The sequence below is a fragment of the Oryctolagus cuniculus genome, chromosome 3, assembly GCF_051225735.1.
Source record: "Oryctolagus cuniculus isolate XC-2025 breed Fujian yellow rabbit chromosome 3, ASM5122573v1, whole genome shotgun sequence".
In the NCBI taxonomy this organism is placed as follows: Eukaryota; Metazoa; Chordata; class Mammalia; order Lagomorpha; family Leporidae; genus Oryctolagus; species Oryctolagus cuniculus.
This window is the reverse complement of record NC_142869.1, coordinates 32945464-32964245: the sequence shown is the minus strand read 5'-3', so window position 1 is coordinate 32964245 and position 18782 is coordinate 32945464. Positions and strand designations below refer to the sequence as shown.

Genomic DNA, 18782 nt, shown 5'->3' with positions numbered 1-18782 from the left:
CCAGGACTCAAACCAGCACCAGCATTACAGCTGGATGTTTAAACCGCTAAGCCACAATGCTAGCCCCTCCACTAAAATATTTTAAAACCACAGAAACCTTCATTTTTGGTTCCTTCACTTTATGTTGTGGGAACAAAGATCCAGAGAAGAGAAGCGATCTGTGCAACGTTATAAAACCAGAGAATACCATAACCAGAGGGGAATCAGGTCACTAGATACTCCTTCCTGTTTTGCATGTCAGTGGATAAAATAGCCAAATAACTGCTTTCCCACAAGACCAGGACTTCTAGACTCCCAGAATAGTGATTTTTCTATCCTGGCTGCACATTAAAATCACCTGGGGAGCTGTCATATAATCCTGATGCCTGGACTCTGCCTAGAGAGATGAAGCTTAATTATTTCAGGATGGTTGAAGATGCTTTGAAAGCTCCCCAGGTGATCCTAACGCGCAGCCAGAGTTGACAATCCTGCACCAAACCGGTACTTTTCACAGGATGGTCCCCAGAGCGGCAGCGCCACCTAGGAACTTGGACATGCACATTCTCATGGCCCTCCACTATTCTACTGAATCAGAAACTCCGGGTGGTGGGGGCCAATGATCTGCTTTTACAAGCCCTCTTCTAAGTGATTTTTTTAATGAAAAATATTATTTTTATTTGAAAAAGAGTGGGCTTCCATCCATTTGTTCACTACTCAAATGCCCTCAATAACAGAGGCAAGGCCAGGCAGAAGCTGGGAGCTGGCAACTCAATCCAGGTCTCCCAAGGGGGTGGCAGGGACACAATTTTTCCCATGTGGGTAGCAGGAATCCAATCACTACTGTTTCTGCTTTGGGGGAGGTTGGTGTCAAGAGCTGGGCCTGAGAATTGAACTTAGGCACTCCGATGTGGGATGTATGCATTTTAACCACTGGGCTAAATGGCTGCCTGTCATAATACTCTTCTCACAAGTTCCCATGTGCTGCTGATACTGCCTGTCCACGACAACTCTTAAAGACTAACATGAGACTGGCATTGAGAATAATCATTAGTCCACTGCCCTGTCATTACTTGTAGATGTTCATTTAAGAGCACAGCTCTACATTTGAAAGTTATTGACAACTACAAATAATGTATTGGCTCAGAAATATAATTTATCCAGGCATTAAATGAACGATTGCCTGATATATTAAGCATGGGAATCCTGCCTACTTGATTTTAAGTAGGCTGTCAAACTCTGAGCAAAGTCAGCCAAAAATACTTCTAAAATTTATTCTCTGCCCCAGGCATATAATAAAGAGTAGAAAGAGTACATAATAAGGAGGCAATCAAAATAAATAAAATTAACATACATATATGCATAATAGGATAATTATAAAAAAATTAAGAGAGGGATTAGGAATTTTCTTTGAAGCACTGGCAAATAAGTGAGGCTGAAATGAGGAATTTCCTTGAATATGATCAATCTGGTCAGACATTTATCTCAATTCATAAGATTCTCATAGGGAGGAAGAGAGCTTTCATCAGTCCAACTCCTGATGGCTTTCACAAATAGCGCTAGTCTAGGCCATTTCCAAATCCAAAACAGATGAGACTGTTAAAACTGGATGTGTTCACAGTCCCTTCTTCACCAAAGAGAATCCACAATTGCCATATTAATTCCTGTCTACTCAATGCTTTGAAAGAGGAGGGGACCTTTCTTGCTGGAATGAGTGCACAGATATGTAAGAGTAATAAATGGGATGAGGAGAGAAGAAAGAAAATTGGACTGAGAGTAGAGCAATCTCTGAGGGAAAAAGAATGCAGTATGTGTTGCAAGATACTCTGTATTTGGATCTGCTCATGGTTTCAAGAAGTGTAAATAAAGAATATTTTATTTTAAAATACCTGTGATTCTTGTGCACTTTACCACCCTGAGAAAATTATATGCCTAAAGGTTTTATAAGGCTTTTACAAATTCTTGTGACTTACAAATGCTTGTGACTTGATGTTTATGCTTTTATTTCTAGTTAGGGACTAATGTAGCGTATAGGGAAGACCATGCTTTGGGTGGATGCCACAGGGAGTCGGTGGTCCTTAAAACCACCACCAAGGTTATGGCAAGAGAACAAAATTAGCAGAGGAAAGTGTCATATCGGTGGGTGTCTCCATCAGCATCCTTGCCTCCATTAAACTACAGAGAGAAGTAACAAAGGGACCTCTAGGGAAAATAAAAAAGCTGATAATTAAGCACAATGACTTAGGATAATAAGTGACTGGTAATGCAGCATGGATCTCCCCTCCAGATCAGCCAACCATCCAGTAACCCCAAGAAGAGCATTTGGATGGACTGTGGAATTCATGCCAGGGAATGGATTGCCCCAGCTTTTTGCCAATGGTTTGTGAAAGAAGTAAGTGTCTTTAGCTTCCTCATAATGGTAAACCAGCCCATAAAATATCTGTTGTTCTTGGCTACTTAGAATCGATGCCCCAATCACAGGTTAGTAATGCAACTCTTTTTTTTTTTTTTTTTTTTTTGACAGGCAGAGTAGACAGTGAGAGAGAGACAGAGAGAAAGGTCTTCCTTCCTTTGGTTCAGCCCCCAAATGGCCGCTACGGCCGGCACACTGGGCCGATCCAAAGCCAAGAGCCAGGTGCTTCCTCCTGGTCTCCCATGCGGGTGCAGGACCCAAACACTTGGGCCATCCTCCACTGCCTTCCCAGGCCACAGCAGAGAGCTGGACTGGAAGAGGAGCAACCGGGACAGAACCCAGCACCCCCAACCAGGACTAGAACCCGGGGTACCGGCGCCGCAGGCGGAGAATTAGCCAAGTGAGCCACGGCGCCGGCTAGTAATGCAACTCTTTACAGAGCTAATCAGTTGCCTCGTTTTTATTGGAGGGTAAAAAATATCTGAATGTAGAAGAAGAGGTCTCTTGGGAGTCAGAGAATAGTTTAAAGACAAGTCTGTCTCTAACAGCATTGGGAAAACTTTCTGGCCCTGAGATCCTGAGTTTTTCATTTGCGAAAGGCATAGGAAATAACTGTCCCATGTATCTGTTCTGTAGATTAAGAGATTTAGCATATGGAAAATACCTAGCACAGCAATATTTTTGTGAGTTGCTTATAGCATACTCTTGAGGGATTAAGAAACGTTTAAAAACAATATTCTTTTTGGTTAGTCTTTTTAAAAATCCAAACATTAAAAAAAATCCTGCAGAGTAGTTCTCAGAATATGGTCCCCAGACTAACAACATCAGCATCAACTGGGAACTTTCTAAAAATACAAATCCTTGGGCCCCATCTCAAACCTAATGTGTTAGAAACTCATAGGGGCAGGGGGAGGATGGGAAGAGAGGATGGAGCTGAGGCTATCTGTTTTTAACGGACCCTCCAGGTGACTGTGATGTAGGATGAAGTTTGAGAACTACAACTATAAAAACTAAGACTGCTGAGGAGTAGTTGTGGTAGTTGGGGGTGAAGGACGGGGGTGTGAGGTGCAATCACCTCTTACAATGAAGTTGAAATTGGCAGAAAATTAAGGGGAAAAGATTGCTCTTCCATGGATCATGCCAGATATTTCTCTCTTAAATTTCCAGCTCCTACAAAATTATAAAAATGACTTGAGGATAATCAGGTTTCTCAGGAACCTGGACTTCTATGTGCTTCCAGTTCTCAACATTGATGGTTACATCTATTCTTGGACCACTGTGAGTACATTGAGATGTCCTGGGATGCACTGACCTAAGCTCCACTTGGGTTCCTTCTTCTGACCTCATTCCTGCTGGTTATAAGAAAAATGTTTACCCGTGTGAAGAAAGAATCCCCCATTAGTAATAGGAAAAACTCTCCTCAAAATTTGTTATGCAAACAATCAAAACCAACTTTGGGACTGAGGGAGCAAAGGCCTTTTGGAAGTGAAGTCCAGAGCAAGTTTTTCTTTGTTGTTGATATGTTCCCAGTCTCACCATCAGATTGGTCCTTTCTCCTCCTGCTTCCTCTTAATGCTTGTGGATTGCCTGCTATGCAGTAGGGCTTCTATTGATATAAAGTTCAGACACCAACCTGTATCTGCAAGTCAGTTATGAAGATGAGGGGGATATAGATGCTAAACTAGCCTATGCTTTTCAAGGTATTCATTCACACAGGGGGCAAACCTCTTCTAAATTCTTTTCATGTAGTAAACAGCTTTCTCTTTAAGACGTTTCATCACTCTACAAGAAAGAGTCATGGTGTGACTCCTCCACTGTTCTCTCAAAGGCCCTTCACGGGGTTTTCCTCCCAGAATGGCGTGTGAATCACGTTCCTCCCTCTGAGCTTTCCTGGTGAAACTTGTCTTTATTTCCATCTCAAGCATTCACCTTCAGCTTTTAGAAGTGTGCAGAGACCAGCTCTGATACACCTCCAATTTCCCTCTCTCAAGATATTTTCTTTTCATCTGTATCACTTGGACCCCAAACTGACCCTGAAGCTTGGTCTGAGTAAGCAGATCACGTCCACAGGCACTGCTAATCTTCTCGAGAGGGAAAGACCACACTGCTTCCTCCAATTTGTTTACACTTTTGGTTGAAATGTTCCTGTTATTCGGGTTGCTAGCCCATCTGCAAGACTAAAAATTATGTACAACAAATCTCATCATGTGAAAGGCAAATTCTTCCAGAATGTTCCTCATGTTTGAGGGCCACCTTTCACCACTAACGCCGTGATTTATGAAACCTCAGGATGGTAACATCCCTGGGCTCCTCTGTTACAGGATCGTCTTTGGAGGAAATCCCGTTCACTCCATGATAATGGCACATGTTTTGGGACAGATCTCAACAGAAATTTCAATGCATCCTGGTGTAGTAAGTATATGTTTAGTAGGTGAGCTGATGAACAAAAATAGAGCAAATAAACAAATGAAGAGTTGAATTACTAAAAGTATAATTTATGAAAATAAAGGTCTTTTTCATACCACTTTCTGGACTTCCTGAACAGGTTTATTTCCTCTAAAAGGAATGATATTATCTACATAGCAAGAGCTATCAGCTCTCAGATGCAGAGCTGCCTTCAAGAGAGCTGGCTAAACAATGACAAAGTAGATTAGTGTGAAAACGAGGAGACTTCAACACATTCACAGGAATGCGTATTATGAAAAAAGTTATGCATGGCTTAAAAATATTTTTACATCAAAATAAGCTTATCATTGAATTGCATTTTCCATGAACTTTCTTAAGTACTTTCTTATACAAATATTTAAAATACATCACTTTGCTTTAAAATATATGTATTGTCATAAAGAAAGAAGAAAATTCCAAAAAAATTTTCTTGTGGAGATTATTTTATAGTAGCAAAGGGGGCAGTAAACAGAGCACACTTTTTCGTGCTTCCAAATATTAACATATTCAATGAATTGGAAGTATATAAAGAGGCAAGAATAGTTAAGAATATCACCATTAACCAGATGGCAAGGGTTAAAATTCAGATCTAATAGTGGTAATTTTGAAAAATGGCTTCATCTTCCTGCTTTACTTTTCTCTTCTGTAAACGTGGGTGAGTCACCATAAAAATAGCTGTTGTGAAAATTCAGTGTAATCTAATCTACTTCTACCTAGAAGGGACTGAGTACCTAGCATATAAGAGGTGTTCAATTGATGATCCTTATTATCATAAATGAGGAGGTCAAATTGCTTTATGTCCTTGTAAAATAGCTCTAATGAAACTTAAGCAAGTAAGACATTGAAGGAGCAATATGGGCCACTATAACTATCAGAGCCTGACCTAGGAATTTAAGAACTCAGTCTTAACCATTTGTCTCAGAGTCCCCTCAGCTTTAAACAGAATATTGAAATGTCATTTTATTTGCATCTTTCCTGCAGGGTCATACAAGCATGGAATATATTTCTAAATCATTTCTTTTTAAATAATATTTATTTATTTGAAAATCAGAGTTACAGAGAGAGAGAGTAACAGGGAGAGATCTTCCACTGGTTCACTCCCCAGATGATCCCAAGGGCTAGGGCTGGGCCAGGCTGAAGCCAGGATCCCAAGGCTTCATCTGGGTCTCCTATGTGTGTGGCAGGGGCCCAAATACTTGGCCATCTTCTGCTGCCTTTCCAAGGCCATTAGCAGGGAGCAGGAAGGGAAGTAGAACAGCTGCTACACAAGCTGGTACATATAGAATGCTGGTTTTCCAGGTGATGGCTTTACCTGCTACATCATTGACACCATAAAATCAGTCCCAATGTTTCTAAATCTTTAACATCATCTCTCCCACCTCTTTGTGTTCCTCCTTGAAAAATCGTCCTTTAGTGTCTGTCCAAGTTCACCAATTTAGCTAAGACTCAAGTAGATAACCAAAGGCAAGTCCTGATACAATCCATGGATTCCCCGAGCACTGATGAGTTCTTGCTCTCAGTCATTTCTAAACAGAGATCCTGAGGCCATCTTTGTGGTTTCCTGTATATTTCAGGTATTGGTGCATCTAAAAATTGCCAAGATTTAACATTCTGTGGGACAGGACCAGCGTCTGAACCAGAGACTAAGGCTGTCTCCAGCTTTGTAGAGAGCCAGAAGGAGAACATTGTGTGTTTCCTGACCATACACTCTTATGGGCAGTACATTCTCTTGCCATATGGCTACACCAAAAATAAATCAAGTAACCATGAAGAACTGGTAAGTCCACAGTGACATGGCCTTAAGAATAACTGCAGAAAGACCTCTGTCTTCCTTTTACTGACTTTCATTTCCAGGGGCTGGCTCCAGCCCCCCCTTTTTTCTCTCTGCTCATCTTCAGTTTCTTTTTCTTGCTTTTTGCTCTTTGCCAAGCGCCTGGTGGAGGCTTCGGGTTAAATGCAGCTTTACCTATGTTAATTAACTACCTGTTCCGTAAAGTGTCAAGTAGGGAGGCATCTTAGGTATTTGTCTATAATATAAATGAGATGATTGTGTTAATAATCTGTAGGAATATGCTTTCATTTCTGTAAATTCTCTCAAAGCTCCATTCAGCAATTACAGCTTTTAAACCATGCTTTAAAGAACTTGCCAGCTGTTAGTAGAATATGGCATATCTAAAATAACACAGCTAAATAATATCTGCTCTCTTCTCTGCTAAACACAATGCTCTATTTTATCCTAAACTCTTCCTCCAATATTTGCCTCGGAATATTTGTGAGGGGAAGTGCCCATGAAATGCAAGCTGAGGCAGGGAAGCTGTGTTTTGCATTATCTGAGGTACACGTTCTTCTCCAAAGCTGTGCTTACCCAAGCACTGGGGGCTGGGATTGCTGAAAAGGACTGGGCCCTTTTCTCCTTGGTGAAACTTTTTACAAATCAAAGAGAGAGTACAATAGAATTGTTATAATATTTGCTATCTTTTTATTTAAAAAATTTAAGTGTAAAACACACATAACATCCAACTTACCATCTTAACATTTTCAAAGGTATGGTTCAATATTTCACATTCTTGTGTAATCAATGGCAAGAATTTTCTCCTCATGGGTAATTGAAACTATATGCCCATTAACATCTCCTCGTTTAACCCTATACCTCTACCCTTGGCAACCATCATTCTACTTTGTATTTTTATGAATTTGGCTACTCTAGATAACATATATGCTCAGAATTGTTCAGTATTCACCTTTTTATGGATGATTTATTTTACTGGCATATCTTCAAGACTCATCCATGGCTAGCGTCACGGCTCACTTGGCTAATCCTCCGCCTGTGGCACCGGCACCTCGGGTTCTAGTCCTGGTTGGGGCGCCGGATTCTGTCCCGGTTGCTCCTCTTCCAGTCCACCTCTCTGCTGTGGCCCGGGAAGGCAGTGGAGGATGGCACAAGTGCTTGGGCTCTGCACCCGCATGGGAGACTGGGAGGAAGCGCCTGGCTCCTGGCTTTGGATCAGCGCAGCGCGCCAGCAGTAGCAGCATTTGGAGGGTGAACTAACGGAAAAAGGAAGACCTTTCTTTCTGTCTCTCTCTTTCTCTCTCTCTCTCTCACTGTCTAACTCTGCCTGTCAAAAAAAAAAAATCATCCATGTGGTATATGTGAGAATTTCCTTCCTTTCGAAGGCTGAACAACGGTCTATTGAATGTATAGACCATACTCTGCTCATTCATTCATCCACTGATGGGCACTGGGGTTGCTACCACATTTCAGTTACTGTGAATAATGCTGCTATGAATATAGAAGTACAATATCACTTCAGGACTCTTATTTCAATTCTTTTGTATACATAATCATCCCCTGGTATCCACAGGGAATTGGTTCCAGGGCCCCCTGTGAATACCAAAGTGTGCAGATGCTCCCTTATATAAAATGAAATAACATTTACACAGAATCTACAAACATATTCTCATATATTTTAAGTCCTCTCTAGATTACTTAAAACACCTAAAATAATGTAAATGCTATCTATTGGTTGTTACTCCATATTGTTTAAGGTATAATGGCTAGAAAATAAAGTCTGTATGTATTTTGTACAGACACAATTTTTTCCCTTAATATTTTTGATCCTTGGTTGGTTGAGTCTGTGGATGTGGAACCCTTCAAAACAGAAAGATGACTTAACTGGAATTGCTTGATCATATAGTACTCATATCTTGGAATTTTTTTAAAGATTTATTTATTTATTTGAAAGTCAGAGTTACACAGAGAGAGAAGGAGGGGCAGAGAGAGAGAGAGAGAGAGAGAGGTCTTCCATCTGCTGGTTCACTCCCCAAATGGCTGCAATGACTGGAGCTGCGCTGATCTGAAGCCAGGAGCCAGGAGCTTCTTCTGGGTTTCCCACGCAGGTGCAGGGACCCAAGGACTTGGGCCATCCCCCACTGCTTTCCCAGGCCATAGCAGAGAGCTGGTCTGGAAGTGGAGCAGCCAGGACTTGAATCAGTGCCCATACAAGATGCCGGCACGGTAAGCAGTGGCTTTACCCTCTATGCCACAGCACTGGCCCCATATCTTGGAAACTTTTTGAAGAATTACAACGCTGCTTTCTATAGTGGCATCACTGTTCTATATATCTACAAATAAGGCACAACGATTCCAATTTATTCATTCTTACGACATGTGCTACTTTGTTTATCTTAATTTTTAAAAAATAAGCTTCATATTTGGTGTATATGTTGGGGTGGTCCCTTCCACTAAGGGACTAAGGGAAGCACCAGGTCTTTTATACCTCTTTTTCTTCTTACTCTGGAGCAGGACCCATAAAACATAAGGCCTGGGTGCCAAAAGGACTACTGTAGATTTTTGCTGGAGAAAGCCCTTTCCCCACTGTCAAACATGTACACAGTTCCCAAGTACTTTTCTTACAATTCCTTTTTCTTTATTGGTCCAGGAAAACCTATTATGTGATCATTTTGCAAAATGTGGAAATAACTTATATTTACCCACATCTTTATAGTCTACAAAGGAATTTTACAGACATAGTCTACTTTGCCCATCTTAATCATATAGTCAGCTCCCTTTGGAAGTGTAGGAACTGAGACATTGACTTAACTATATCTGTAGCACCTCTGTAGACAGGAAACAGTGGTGTCTGGCCTGAAATTCATGTCTTTGGACTCCAGAGACCATATACCTCATTCCACTACCTCACACTGGCTCTCTTCAGCTCAGAAAGGGCCTACAACTTCTAGGGGCAATTATCAGATTATGTTCTCTGTCAACTATGTGCTGTCCTTTTCATTTGTGAGCTCTGGAATCTCTATTTCTTTAATAAAGAAATCTGCAGAGGCAGATATTTCAGGCGAGAAGCCCAGAACCCTCTTTATCCCCGGTGTCTGTGGCCTGTGTTGTAGATTTCTACTTTCTCCTTAAAGGGAACTGTGGAATCAACAAATGAGTCTCCAAAAGGAGGCCATTATCGATCTTTGATGGGAAAGAATTTTCTATCAGCAGGAGGATATTTGATGGGAGGAAGGGAGTCTGCCACCAGCATTTGTATACTCCGGTATTTTTCCTGGGAACTTCATTTTCTTCTAGACACAGGAAAACAGGAACTACCTGGTCATTTTGCAAGCTATGTATGTATGCAAAGATTAGAGAGCCCTGTTGCCATAGGTCAGATGGAGCAAGAATGGAGGAGCTTGGGGCAATAGCTTTGACGCTACTTGAAGGACCATTAAGACTAGAATTTTTGGCAACTCCTTAGTACCATGTGTAGAAATAGATAAATTTAACTGAGAAAGATTGCTTCAGTTCTGTGTTGCTTAGTCTCAGGTGTTGGAGAGTTAGTGTAAACATTCATCTCCAAAATTTTTCAATAAAGTGGCATTGTGAATACTTCACCAGCACATGTCAATGTTGTTGAAACTACTTAGCAGTGCTTTTATGTTTTTTGGGGGGAGGGGATGCAAGCTTTTATATGGTGCACAAAGACACAGAATCAAATCAATTTCTCTGGGAAGATTTCCATTTCTATCACTATTTACAACCATTAAAGAAGGCTAATTAACCTCTATATATTTACAAAACCAAAAATTTTTAGAAATCATAGTAAATATTACACTATTCAATCATTGTTTAGGGGAAACATAACTATATATAATTCCTTCCTAAGCTGCTCTGGAAATTAGGATACAATAAGAATGTTAATGTTTTACATGCTTAAATTCTTTCCATTTGGACTCTTTCCACATCAAGTTGTGCAAGCCATCCCAAACATGGTCCTCCTCTCACTCACCCACCCCGCCCACTGTCAAACACATTCCAGGGCCTTAATCAAACTGTTCATGTGCCTGTCTGTGAATTTATGCTTACAGGAAAATTTCTAGACTCAGTGAAGGTCTTGGTAAGCAAGCTAGAGATCTTCAGCAACATTTAGCAGCACATAACAAGTACTGTTGGAAAGAAGTTTTTATGATTTTGACTAGGGTATTCAGATTGTGCATCCTTAATCTGAAAAATATGAAATACTCCAAAATCCAGAATTTTTGAGTGACAATATGATGGTACAAGTGGAAATTTCACACCTGACTTCATGTGATGGGTCATAGTCAAAACACAGGTACATTCAAAACATTGGATAAAATTACCATCAGGTCATGTGTGTAAGATGTGTATGAACCAAATTAATTTTGTGTTTATATTTGTGCCCCATCCACAAGATACCTTATTATGTATATGCAAATAATCCAAAATCTGAAAAAATTCCAAATCTGAAATAATTCTAGCTCCAAGCACTTTGAACAAAGGATATGCAACTTGTACTTTTAAGTTGAGAGGAAGGGCAACAGAGAGACTTGTCCTAGATGGCATTGTAGTATAGTTTCATAAGGGGAGAGAACTGCATTCAGAAATTCCACCTCCAGACACAGAAGTTGAATTAGTAGTCTAGGGAATTTCCACTTTGTCACCTCAGAAGTGACTGAATCAATACAGGCAGATCACAAGTGTACATGTACACATTTCTTGTGCCTATCTTCTAACTCACACTAATTGTTAATGGAATCCTTTAAAAGAATCCAAAGTACTTTTTATCACAAAAGATGGGGAAACTGAGAGAATTGTTTCCCACTCAAAACCAGAATTTGGGGGAGAGGAAATGGAAAAGGTAAAATAAGCAAAGCCTGGCAATGGAAATGATAAATCATTGTCAAGGGGTGAACTGCAGGAAAGAAAACAATGCAGGTATCTTTAGCTGGAAAATGTAGTCTGGACCTGATCCATGCTTCCCAAATAAAAGTTAAGGCCCCCCCATGGGCCAGTTAGCATGGGGTTTCATTCCGAGAAACACAAGTGAATTAACAATAAATTCTAAGCAATTTGTATGTCTAACAGAGACTTGCAACACTTCATAAGGGAATGGAGTTGGTAAATTACAGTGGGCTTTCCCCAAGACTCTTGCTCTTGATTTCATCACACATGGCAGCTACCTGAATCCTTTCCACGCCTCACTTTCAGTTCCTTAATAGAACTTTTCTATCCAGAGTTCCCCTTTGTGACTCCCCACCTCCTGCTTATAATTTCCTCTTCTTCATACAAATAGATCTTGTGCTTCTTTCATTGTGAATGCATAAACTGACTGTAAACCTCATTCTTCAGCCTTTCCTGTCCCTAATCTCAGTTCTGGACAGTATAAACAGAGGAACTGAGACAGATGCACGTTATCTTTTTAGGGGGAAGAGAGAGAGAGAGAGAGAGAGATGACCAAAGACAATACTCAGTCATAAGTAATAACATGGCAAAATACTTACAAATAATTCAAAGTAATCTTTTTTCTTGTATCTTAACCACACACAAAAAATCCCAGGTGCCTGAAGGATATACCTTACAACTGCTGCAGGTGCTTCCCACCACAATTTGCTGCCTTTGTTAGTCTTCCTCTTACATTTCACCATACCTATCTCTACTCTGCTCAAACATTCTCACATTTTAGGATTCAATTAGACAGTGCAGAGTTAGGAAGGGAGAGACAGGGGCTAAAACTAGACCTGTCTTCAGTTAACAGTCAGGGGAGATGATGCACCTGTAAGTGCAGCCAAGCTGCCCTCAGGGGTAAAAGCAATGATGGATTCTGGTCCAGGTAAGGAACAGCAAGGGGATTTGGCTGATGTTTGTTCAGAATCCAAGAGGAAGTATTATATATTATCTGCTAGGTATTCAATAGGGTTGGGGAGTCTCGAGTCTGTTGATAGAGCTGGGCCAGAATATTCATCACAATATCAGTAAGCACAGCCAACAGAAATTGGCCTTAGTTAATGACTGATCTCAGGCAATGGTTTTCAGAGAGCAAAGCTGAGATCCTAGAAACCATCTATTTCTGAGAGATTTACAATATTGTAAGGTGACAATGTGGTAGGTATGAGGACAGGCGTGACTTCTAGCTCTAAAATTTTACAGATATGTGAGAGGTAAGTATTAAATACATGTAAGGAGAATTGGAGTGGAGTCATAAGAGCAGCATGAACAAAGGGCATAGGGGAGAATTTAGTTGAAGCAAGGTAAATTCTCATGAAAAATATGGCATTCAAGAAAGCTCTGTGAAGTTGGGAAGAATTTCAACCAGCAGAGATTAAAGGTATGGATCCCACCTGAAAAAAGCTAGAGACCATGAGGCATGTCTTTGTAACCGTGTTGAAATGAGTTTGACTATGCTCTAGGTGGGTGTACAAAATACAACGTAATAAGTGGGTTAAGCCAATATTTTAGAGGTTCTCAATGGCTGGGAAGCTTCTAGTTAGCTCAGTAAGAAATCTGGGGTTACTGAAGGCTTTTCAGCAGGATCATGATCATAGCTCTAGTCCACAAAGATCCATCTAGAAGCCAAGTGGAAACAATGAAGATAAGAATTGGTGATAAAAAGGAAACTTATTAGGAGATGAAACAGACCAAGAGGCAATGAGTCTGAAAAAGGGTGACGGCACTGGCAATGCAGCTAAGTAACTGAGAGGAGAGTCAGAGATACCTGCAGGATTGTCCATGTGTGTTTGGAAGACCAGAAATATGAAAGTCACAACAGCCTTGTTAAAGGGAGACAATGGGATTAAACAGGTTGTGTGTTGAATTGGAGGTACCACGAGGCTTCTTAATTGTAGATGTATAATGGGAAGTCAGAAATATGGTCTAAAACTCTAGAGATGGATCTGTACAAAATTCCAAGCCCACGGATTGCTGAGTTTATTTTTAACACCAGGTATCTGTATTTCCCACCTACAGATTCAAGTTGGACAGAAGGCAGCAAATGCATTGAAAGCAAAGCATGGAACCAATTATAGAGTTGGATCAAGTGCGGATATTTTATGTAAGTATCTTTATTTCCCTTTTCAATAGTATCTAAGGAACAAAATAAGTCAGTGGACTTTGGATGGTGAGAAGAGAAGAATTCCTGGGATCAACAGGGAGTACAAATCAAAATGACCAATGATACAAGGGAGTCTGTCCAAATTCATAATTATAGTCTGTAGCAATATGGCATGAGCTAAAATGGAAGAAAAATAATACATTTTCTCATACCAAAACTTCCCTTGACTTGAGTTGGAAAGAGATGGGAAGTTAGAAGACCCAGAGGTTAACACAAAGGACACTGTTCAATGATACTTGGTCAGTTAATTTGTTTCCCAGAAGCCCCATCAGCCAGAAAGCAAAGCAAGATGTGGCCTGGTGTTGCTGTTGATTCATTCTGAGAGGAGGAGTGTGGTGGGGGCAAGAGGCACGGAGTCACCACACAGACTCCGGGAGCCGAGAGAAAGCAGGCCAGAGACGAGCATCCTGCAGACTCCTTTATTTCAGTTGCTACAGCAGCTTATATAGCCAAGGCAGCCAATCTGGTTAAGGGGCGGTCTATGCCCTAATCAATCATACCCTGTTGCCAGGCAGGTTCCAAAGCCATCCAATCACAGCCTGTTGCCAGGCAGGCTCCATTGTCATGTGGTTTCTGAAGCCATCCAATCACGACCTGTTGTCAGTCAGTTTCTGTTGCCAGTGGCCATCTTGGCACAGCCTTCTCATTCCACCACATTTCTCCATTTTCGTTTATTTTTGAGCGACAGGAGAAATGATTCTTGGCCATACCATTGTTGACCCCGTTTCCATGTGGTATCCGTATGTGACTGTGCCTGTCTTAGGTTGTCCCCCAGGGGATCTTACCCGTCGTTGACTAACCAGTGATCAAAACAGGAGACCTCAGGAGTGCTTGCTCAGATAGGGGTAGGAATGAGGAACAATGGTAATCAGGAATGACATGACCACACACAGGCTGTGGGCCATTTGAGTGGCTGACCAGAGCTAATGGGGTATAAAACAGTAGCGGATGTGGACATGGGCAGTTTCTCAGGGTAGGATGATAGGGCAGGTGCATCTGTTAACAAGGTGGACTCTCAGTCTTGTTCATCTGATTCTAGTTGGCTGTCAGTTGCAGGCTTGATGTTTCTGGCTGGTACCCAAATGGGCTGTCCTGCATTCTCTGCAAAGACACAAACATATCCTCGACCCTTGGTTAGCAGAAGCCTTTTTACAGGCGTTGGAATCCAGGGCCTGAATTCTGCATCCATTCCTACATTAATGGCAAATATGTGAGTGGGATGGGTTCTAGCGGCTACCCTGAGTGCCTGGGGTGCCTGAGGACTGCCACAAATGTGAGGATCCTCACTGGGTGTGGATGGGATGACCTCGTATGGGTTATCACCTCAAGGTTGTCTAAGTTCATCCCATGGGTAGTTGAGGGGTGGCTGACTAGGCATTGCTGCATTGTCTGCTGTCACGTCATTTTCACTGTCAGAGCTCTCCCACAGTCATCGACTGTTGTCTGTGAGACAGGGACCTGGAGTGTCAGGCTCTTATCACTCACAGATTCATTATGTTTGGTAATCTGTGCGGGATTCTGAGAGAGGGGTATCTTTCCCATGTTTGAGTGTTTAAGAGTAGCACACCATGCCAACTCTAGCCAAAGGAAAGACTCCCACAGCACTGCTGCCATAACAAAATCAATTCATAGCACTTCAGCCGCTGTTGGCATTTTGCAGGGGTTTCCTGACTTTAGACAAACAGACAGTGGTGTATCCTATGCTTAGTGGGAGACTTCCTTGGTTTGTTAGGTCAAGGCCGTATGCCCACACGGTGTCTCTGGAGCATCACCTCTCTCGAGTGAGGGAAGATGACTTGGTTCCAAATTCTGGAATGATCAGTCCCTTATGTGAATTCACCAGGAGAACTGAAAGTAAAAAGAGCCAAGAAGTGGCGTGTGCTTCTGGGTGGTGTGTGCCTAACCTGGGGTCACTTAGACTGAGGACAAGGACAAATAAAGTGGCGTAGAAGGGGGTTCCGTGCTCACCCCCACAGAACTGAACAGCACACAAAACATCGAGGGGCCTACTTGCAGAAATCAAGGGGGGACCTCACCAAGTCCAACACGCTGTCTCTCTCTCAGTCACATTGGTGTGCCAGATGTTGAGGTTGATTTCTTCTGAGAGGAGGAGTATGGTGGGAGCAAGAGGCACGGGGTCACCACACAGACTCCAGGAGCCCGGTGAAAGCAGGCCAGAGGCGAGCAGCCTGCAGACTCGTTTATTTTAGTTGCTACAGCAGCCTGGTAAAAAGATCTAGAAGAAAAAAATTCAGCGAAAGGAAAATGCCCTGTGTCCCCCAACCCCCAACCATCACCTCCTCCACCTTCTAGGGACGCACAGAGAAAATTTTCCTCTGGGTCATTTTGTTTCTGTTCCTTTAAATATGTCACTTCATTATTGCCTTGCAATATTAGATTGCCTGGTCTTTGATTTTATCTGATAAACTTTAACAAACTTTTCTAGATGCCAGGCATCGTACTAGATATAAGGGTGGGGGCCCGAGAGGCTAAATAATGTACAACCCCTTCCTAAAGACACTTACTATCAAGAAAGGGGGAAGATAGCTACCTATGACACTCTAATCTGAAAAAAAGAGTCTCTACTGATTGAATATTTATTCCCTGAAACGGCCATAGAAATCTATCCATTGAAAATAACATTTTTACCTCTTCCTGCATGTTTTCCTTTGTAGATTCCTCATCAGGGTCTTCAAGAGACTGGGCTCGAGACATTGGGATCCCTTTCTCATACACGTTTGAGCTGAGGGACAATGGCACATATGGATTTGTTCTGCCAGAAGCTCAGATCCAGCCCACCTGTGAAGAAACCATGGAGGCTGTGCTGTCAATCCTAGATGATGTGTATGCAAAATACTGGCTCTCAAACAGTGCTGGGAAGGTGACCTCCATCACTGTGGTGCTGAGTCTGTTGATGTCCCTGATTGCTCTTCTCTAAGTACATCCTACCAGGCCTGCTCAACACCAGTGACATAGCTGTGGTTAGAAGGAAAGCATGTTAGTTTGTAGAGAAGTCAATTAACTTTAACTAAAAATAATTTCTATTTCAATAAAGAATAGTGTCTACATTTTAATGCTTGTTTGCTGGCAATTAATTTTAATGACTTTATAAGAGTATAGTATTAATCATCTATTACTACAGTAATGCTACAAGCCAAACACTTCTAAAACTCAACGATGTGTCAATCTATAGGTCAACAAGAAATCCTGGTGATCTTGGCTGTGATCACTTATACATCTGAGGTCAGCTTCAGGGCTCACTTGAGGCCTGGCCAGCTGTCAGTTATTCTAGGATAGCCTTAGCTGGGATAAGGAATTCTGACTCTGCTCCATGTACTTCCTCCCCCAGCAGGTTAGGCTAGTCATGTACTCATGAATATGGTAGAGAAAGAACAATGGGAGAGCAAGTCCCAGTGTACACATACATTTTAAACCTCTGCTTGCATAACATTCGCTAACATTCCATTGGTCAGAGGAAGTCAGTCACATGACTGAATTCAGAGTCAAGGGGTGGAGCAGAGCTCAATGTGTGAAATGAAGAATTGGGCCATCAGTGAAATTATCTGGTGTTTAATATCGCACCCTTGAGCTTTACTGATTTAGCATTATAGTTAGGACAGCACAGCTATAATATGAAGCAATTCAACAGGATTGCTATTATTGTATTCACTTTTAAATCTCGAAAAGTTGAGTACCAGTGGAACCCCATTGCTCTTAAAATCTAATTAAAGGTCACCTCATGAGATTCTGATGGAGCCTTTTGTAGTCTACTAGTTTTTTCTGATTTATGATCTCAATATTCAATAAGGAAAATGAAGTAGGAATAGGTTTCCTGCCCTGGGGTGTGGGGATTTTTTTTCATCTAAATTCTTTGAAAATTTTGCTTCTGCTTTTGAGCCACGTTTTTGCTGAATTTTGTGTTAATAAGTTAGGAGCCGAATTCAGGGGATAAATTATATGATATCTTCATGTAGCTGTTGCTAGTTTTGCCTATTTTATTTATGTATCAAAAAAATTTTGAGACTGTTTTCAGCACATTTTGCCAGGCTGGGGGGTTATAATAGTGAACAAGATAGACACAGCCCTGTCTGTTTTGAATTTATATTCCAGTGGGTGAGATTAGGAGCAGCAACGACACATAAGTGGAATGGGTACTGTGAATCCCAGCTCTGGGTGAATCATTTATTTATAACACTAATAAATAAACATTGTAGCTTGTGACGCATGCAATGAAGGAAATAAGGAGTATGTGGAGAGATCTGCAAGGGCCAGATTGTATGTTTAGGGATATGTGGGCATTTAATTGCACTCTAATCTATTAAGTTTCTTTTTTTAACAACTTCACAAAAGGCCAATTTATAAAAAACAACAGTATTTCCTACATTCAATCTGATCTTAAAGTAGCATCCATGACTGTCATTGCCTATGTATCTCTGTATGACACCTTGAAATTGTGCTAAGCACTTGTCAAGTTGAACAAATGTAGCTGTGACCAGCTGACAGGGTCTCCTTGGGTGTTCAGTCACCCATTTCTAAATTTCCTTGTTGGTCACAGTCACAATGCACTTCTTGGTTGTTCCCCTTTTATTGCCTGTCTTTGTTCTATTTCTTCACATTTTGCTAGTATGTGGCTGATAAGGGTCAGAAAGGAAAATGCCAGAGCCAATAGGGTTTAATGAATCAGAGAACAGCTATTTACATAAACATGTCAACTCCACAATCATGGTTTTGCCAGGAGAGAATGGTTGGGTTTCATCAATAGTCATCCTAGAATGGAAGAAAAGCAGTGTTACTCCCCAAGGCCTTATTCAAGAAGACAGTTGTGAGCTGTTCTTAGAGACACACATTGTAAGTTTTAATCTAGTCTATGTTTTTTTGTTTTCAAGGCTATTTTTAAAATAATTTGAACCTCTGAGTATTATAGGAGCTCTCATCTGCAAAATTTAATTCCTATCTAAAGATTGAGTCCATGGCCAAATTTGGAAGGAAACAGAAAAAAATTCAACCCATCAGCTTACCTCTAGTCTCCCACATGAATTTTT

At 41.3% G+C, this 18782-nt stretch overlaps 1 protein-coding gene and 1 long non-coding RNA gene across 2 annotated transcripts in view; one reads left to right on the top strand and one right to left on the bottom strand.

The window, feature by feature from the left end:
• The window catches only part of CPO (carboxypeptidase O), a 32956-nt gene extending 16145 nt beyond the window's left edge, over positions 1-16811 (top strand). The window contains exons 4-9 of the mRNA XM_089328732.1: positions 2264-2368; positions 3557-3667; positions 4711-4801; positions 6409-6611; positions 13596-13680; positions 16416-16811. Coding sequence (XP_089184858.1) covers positions 2264-2368; positions 3557-3667; positions 4711-4801; positions 6409-6611; positions 13596-13680; positions 16416-16678 — 858 coding nt within the window. The 3' untranslated portion in view covers positions 16679-16811. The remainder of the gene's footprint in view (positions 1-2263; positions 2369-3556; positions 3668-4710; positions 4802-6408; positions 6612-13595; positions 13681-16415) is intronic.
• On the bottom strand, positions 13770-16516 carry LOC149127303 (uncharacterized). Its single transcript, XR_016231176.1, has 3 exons — positions 16390-16516; positions 15777-15976; positions 13770-14841 (listed from the first exon to the last, which is right to left on the bottom strand). It is a non-coding gene; the product is annotated as an uncharacterized LOC149127303 (long non-coding RNA).
• Positions 16812-18782: the final 1971 nt, after the last annotated feature.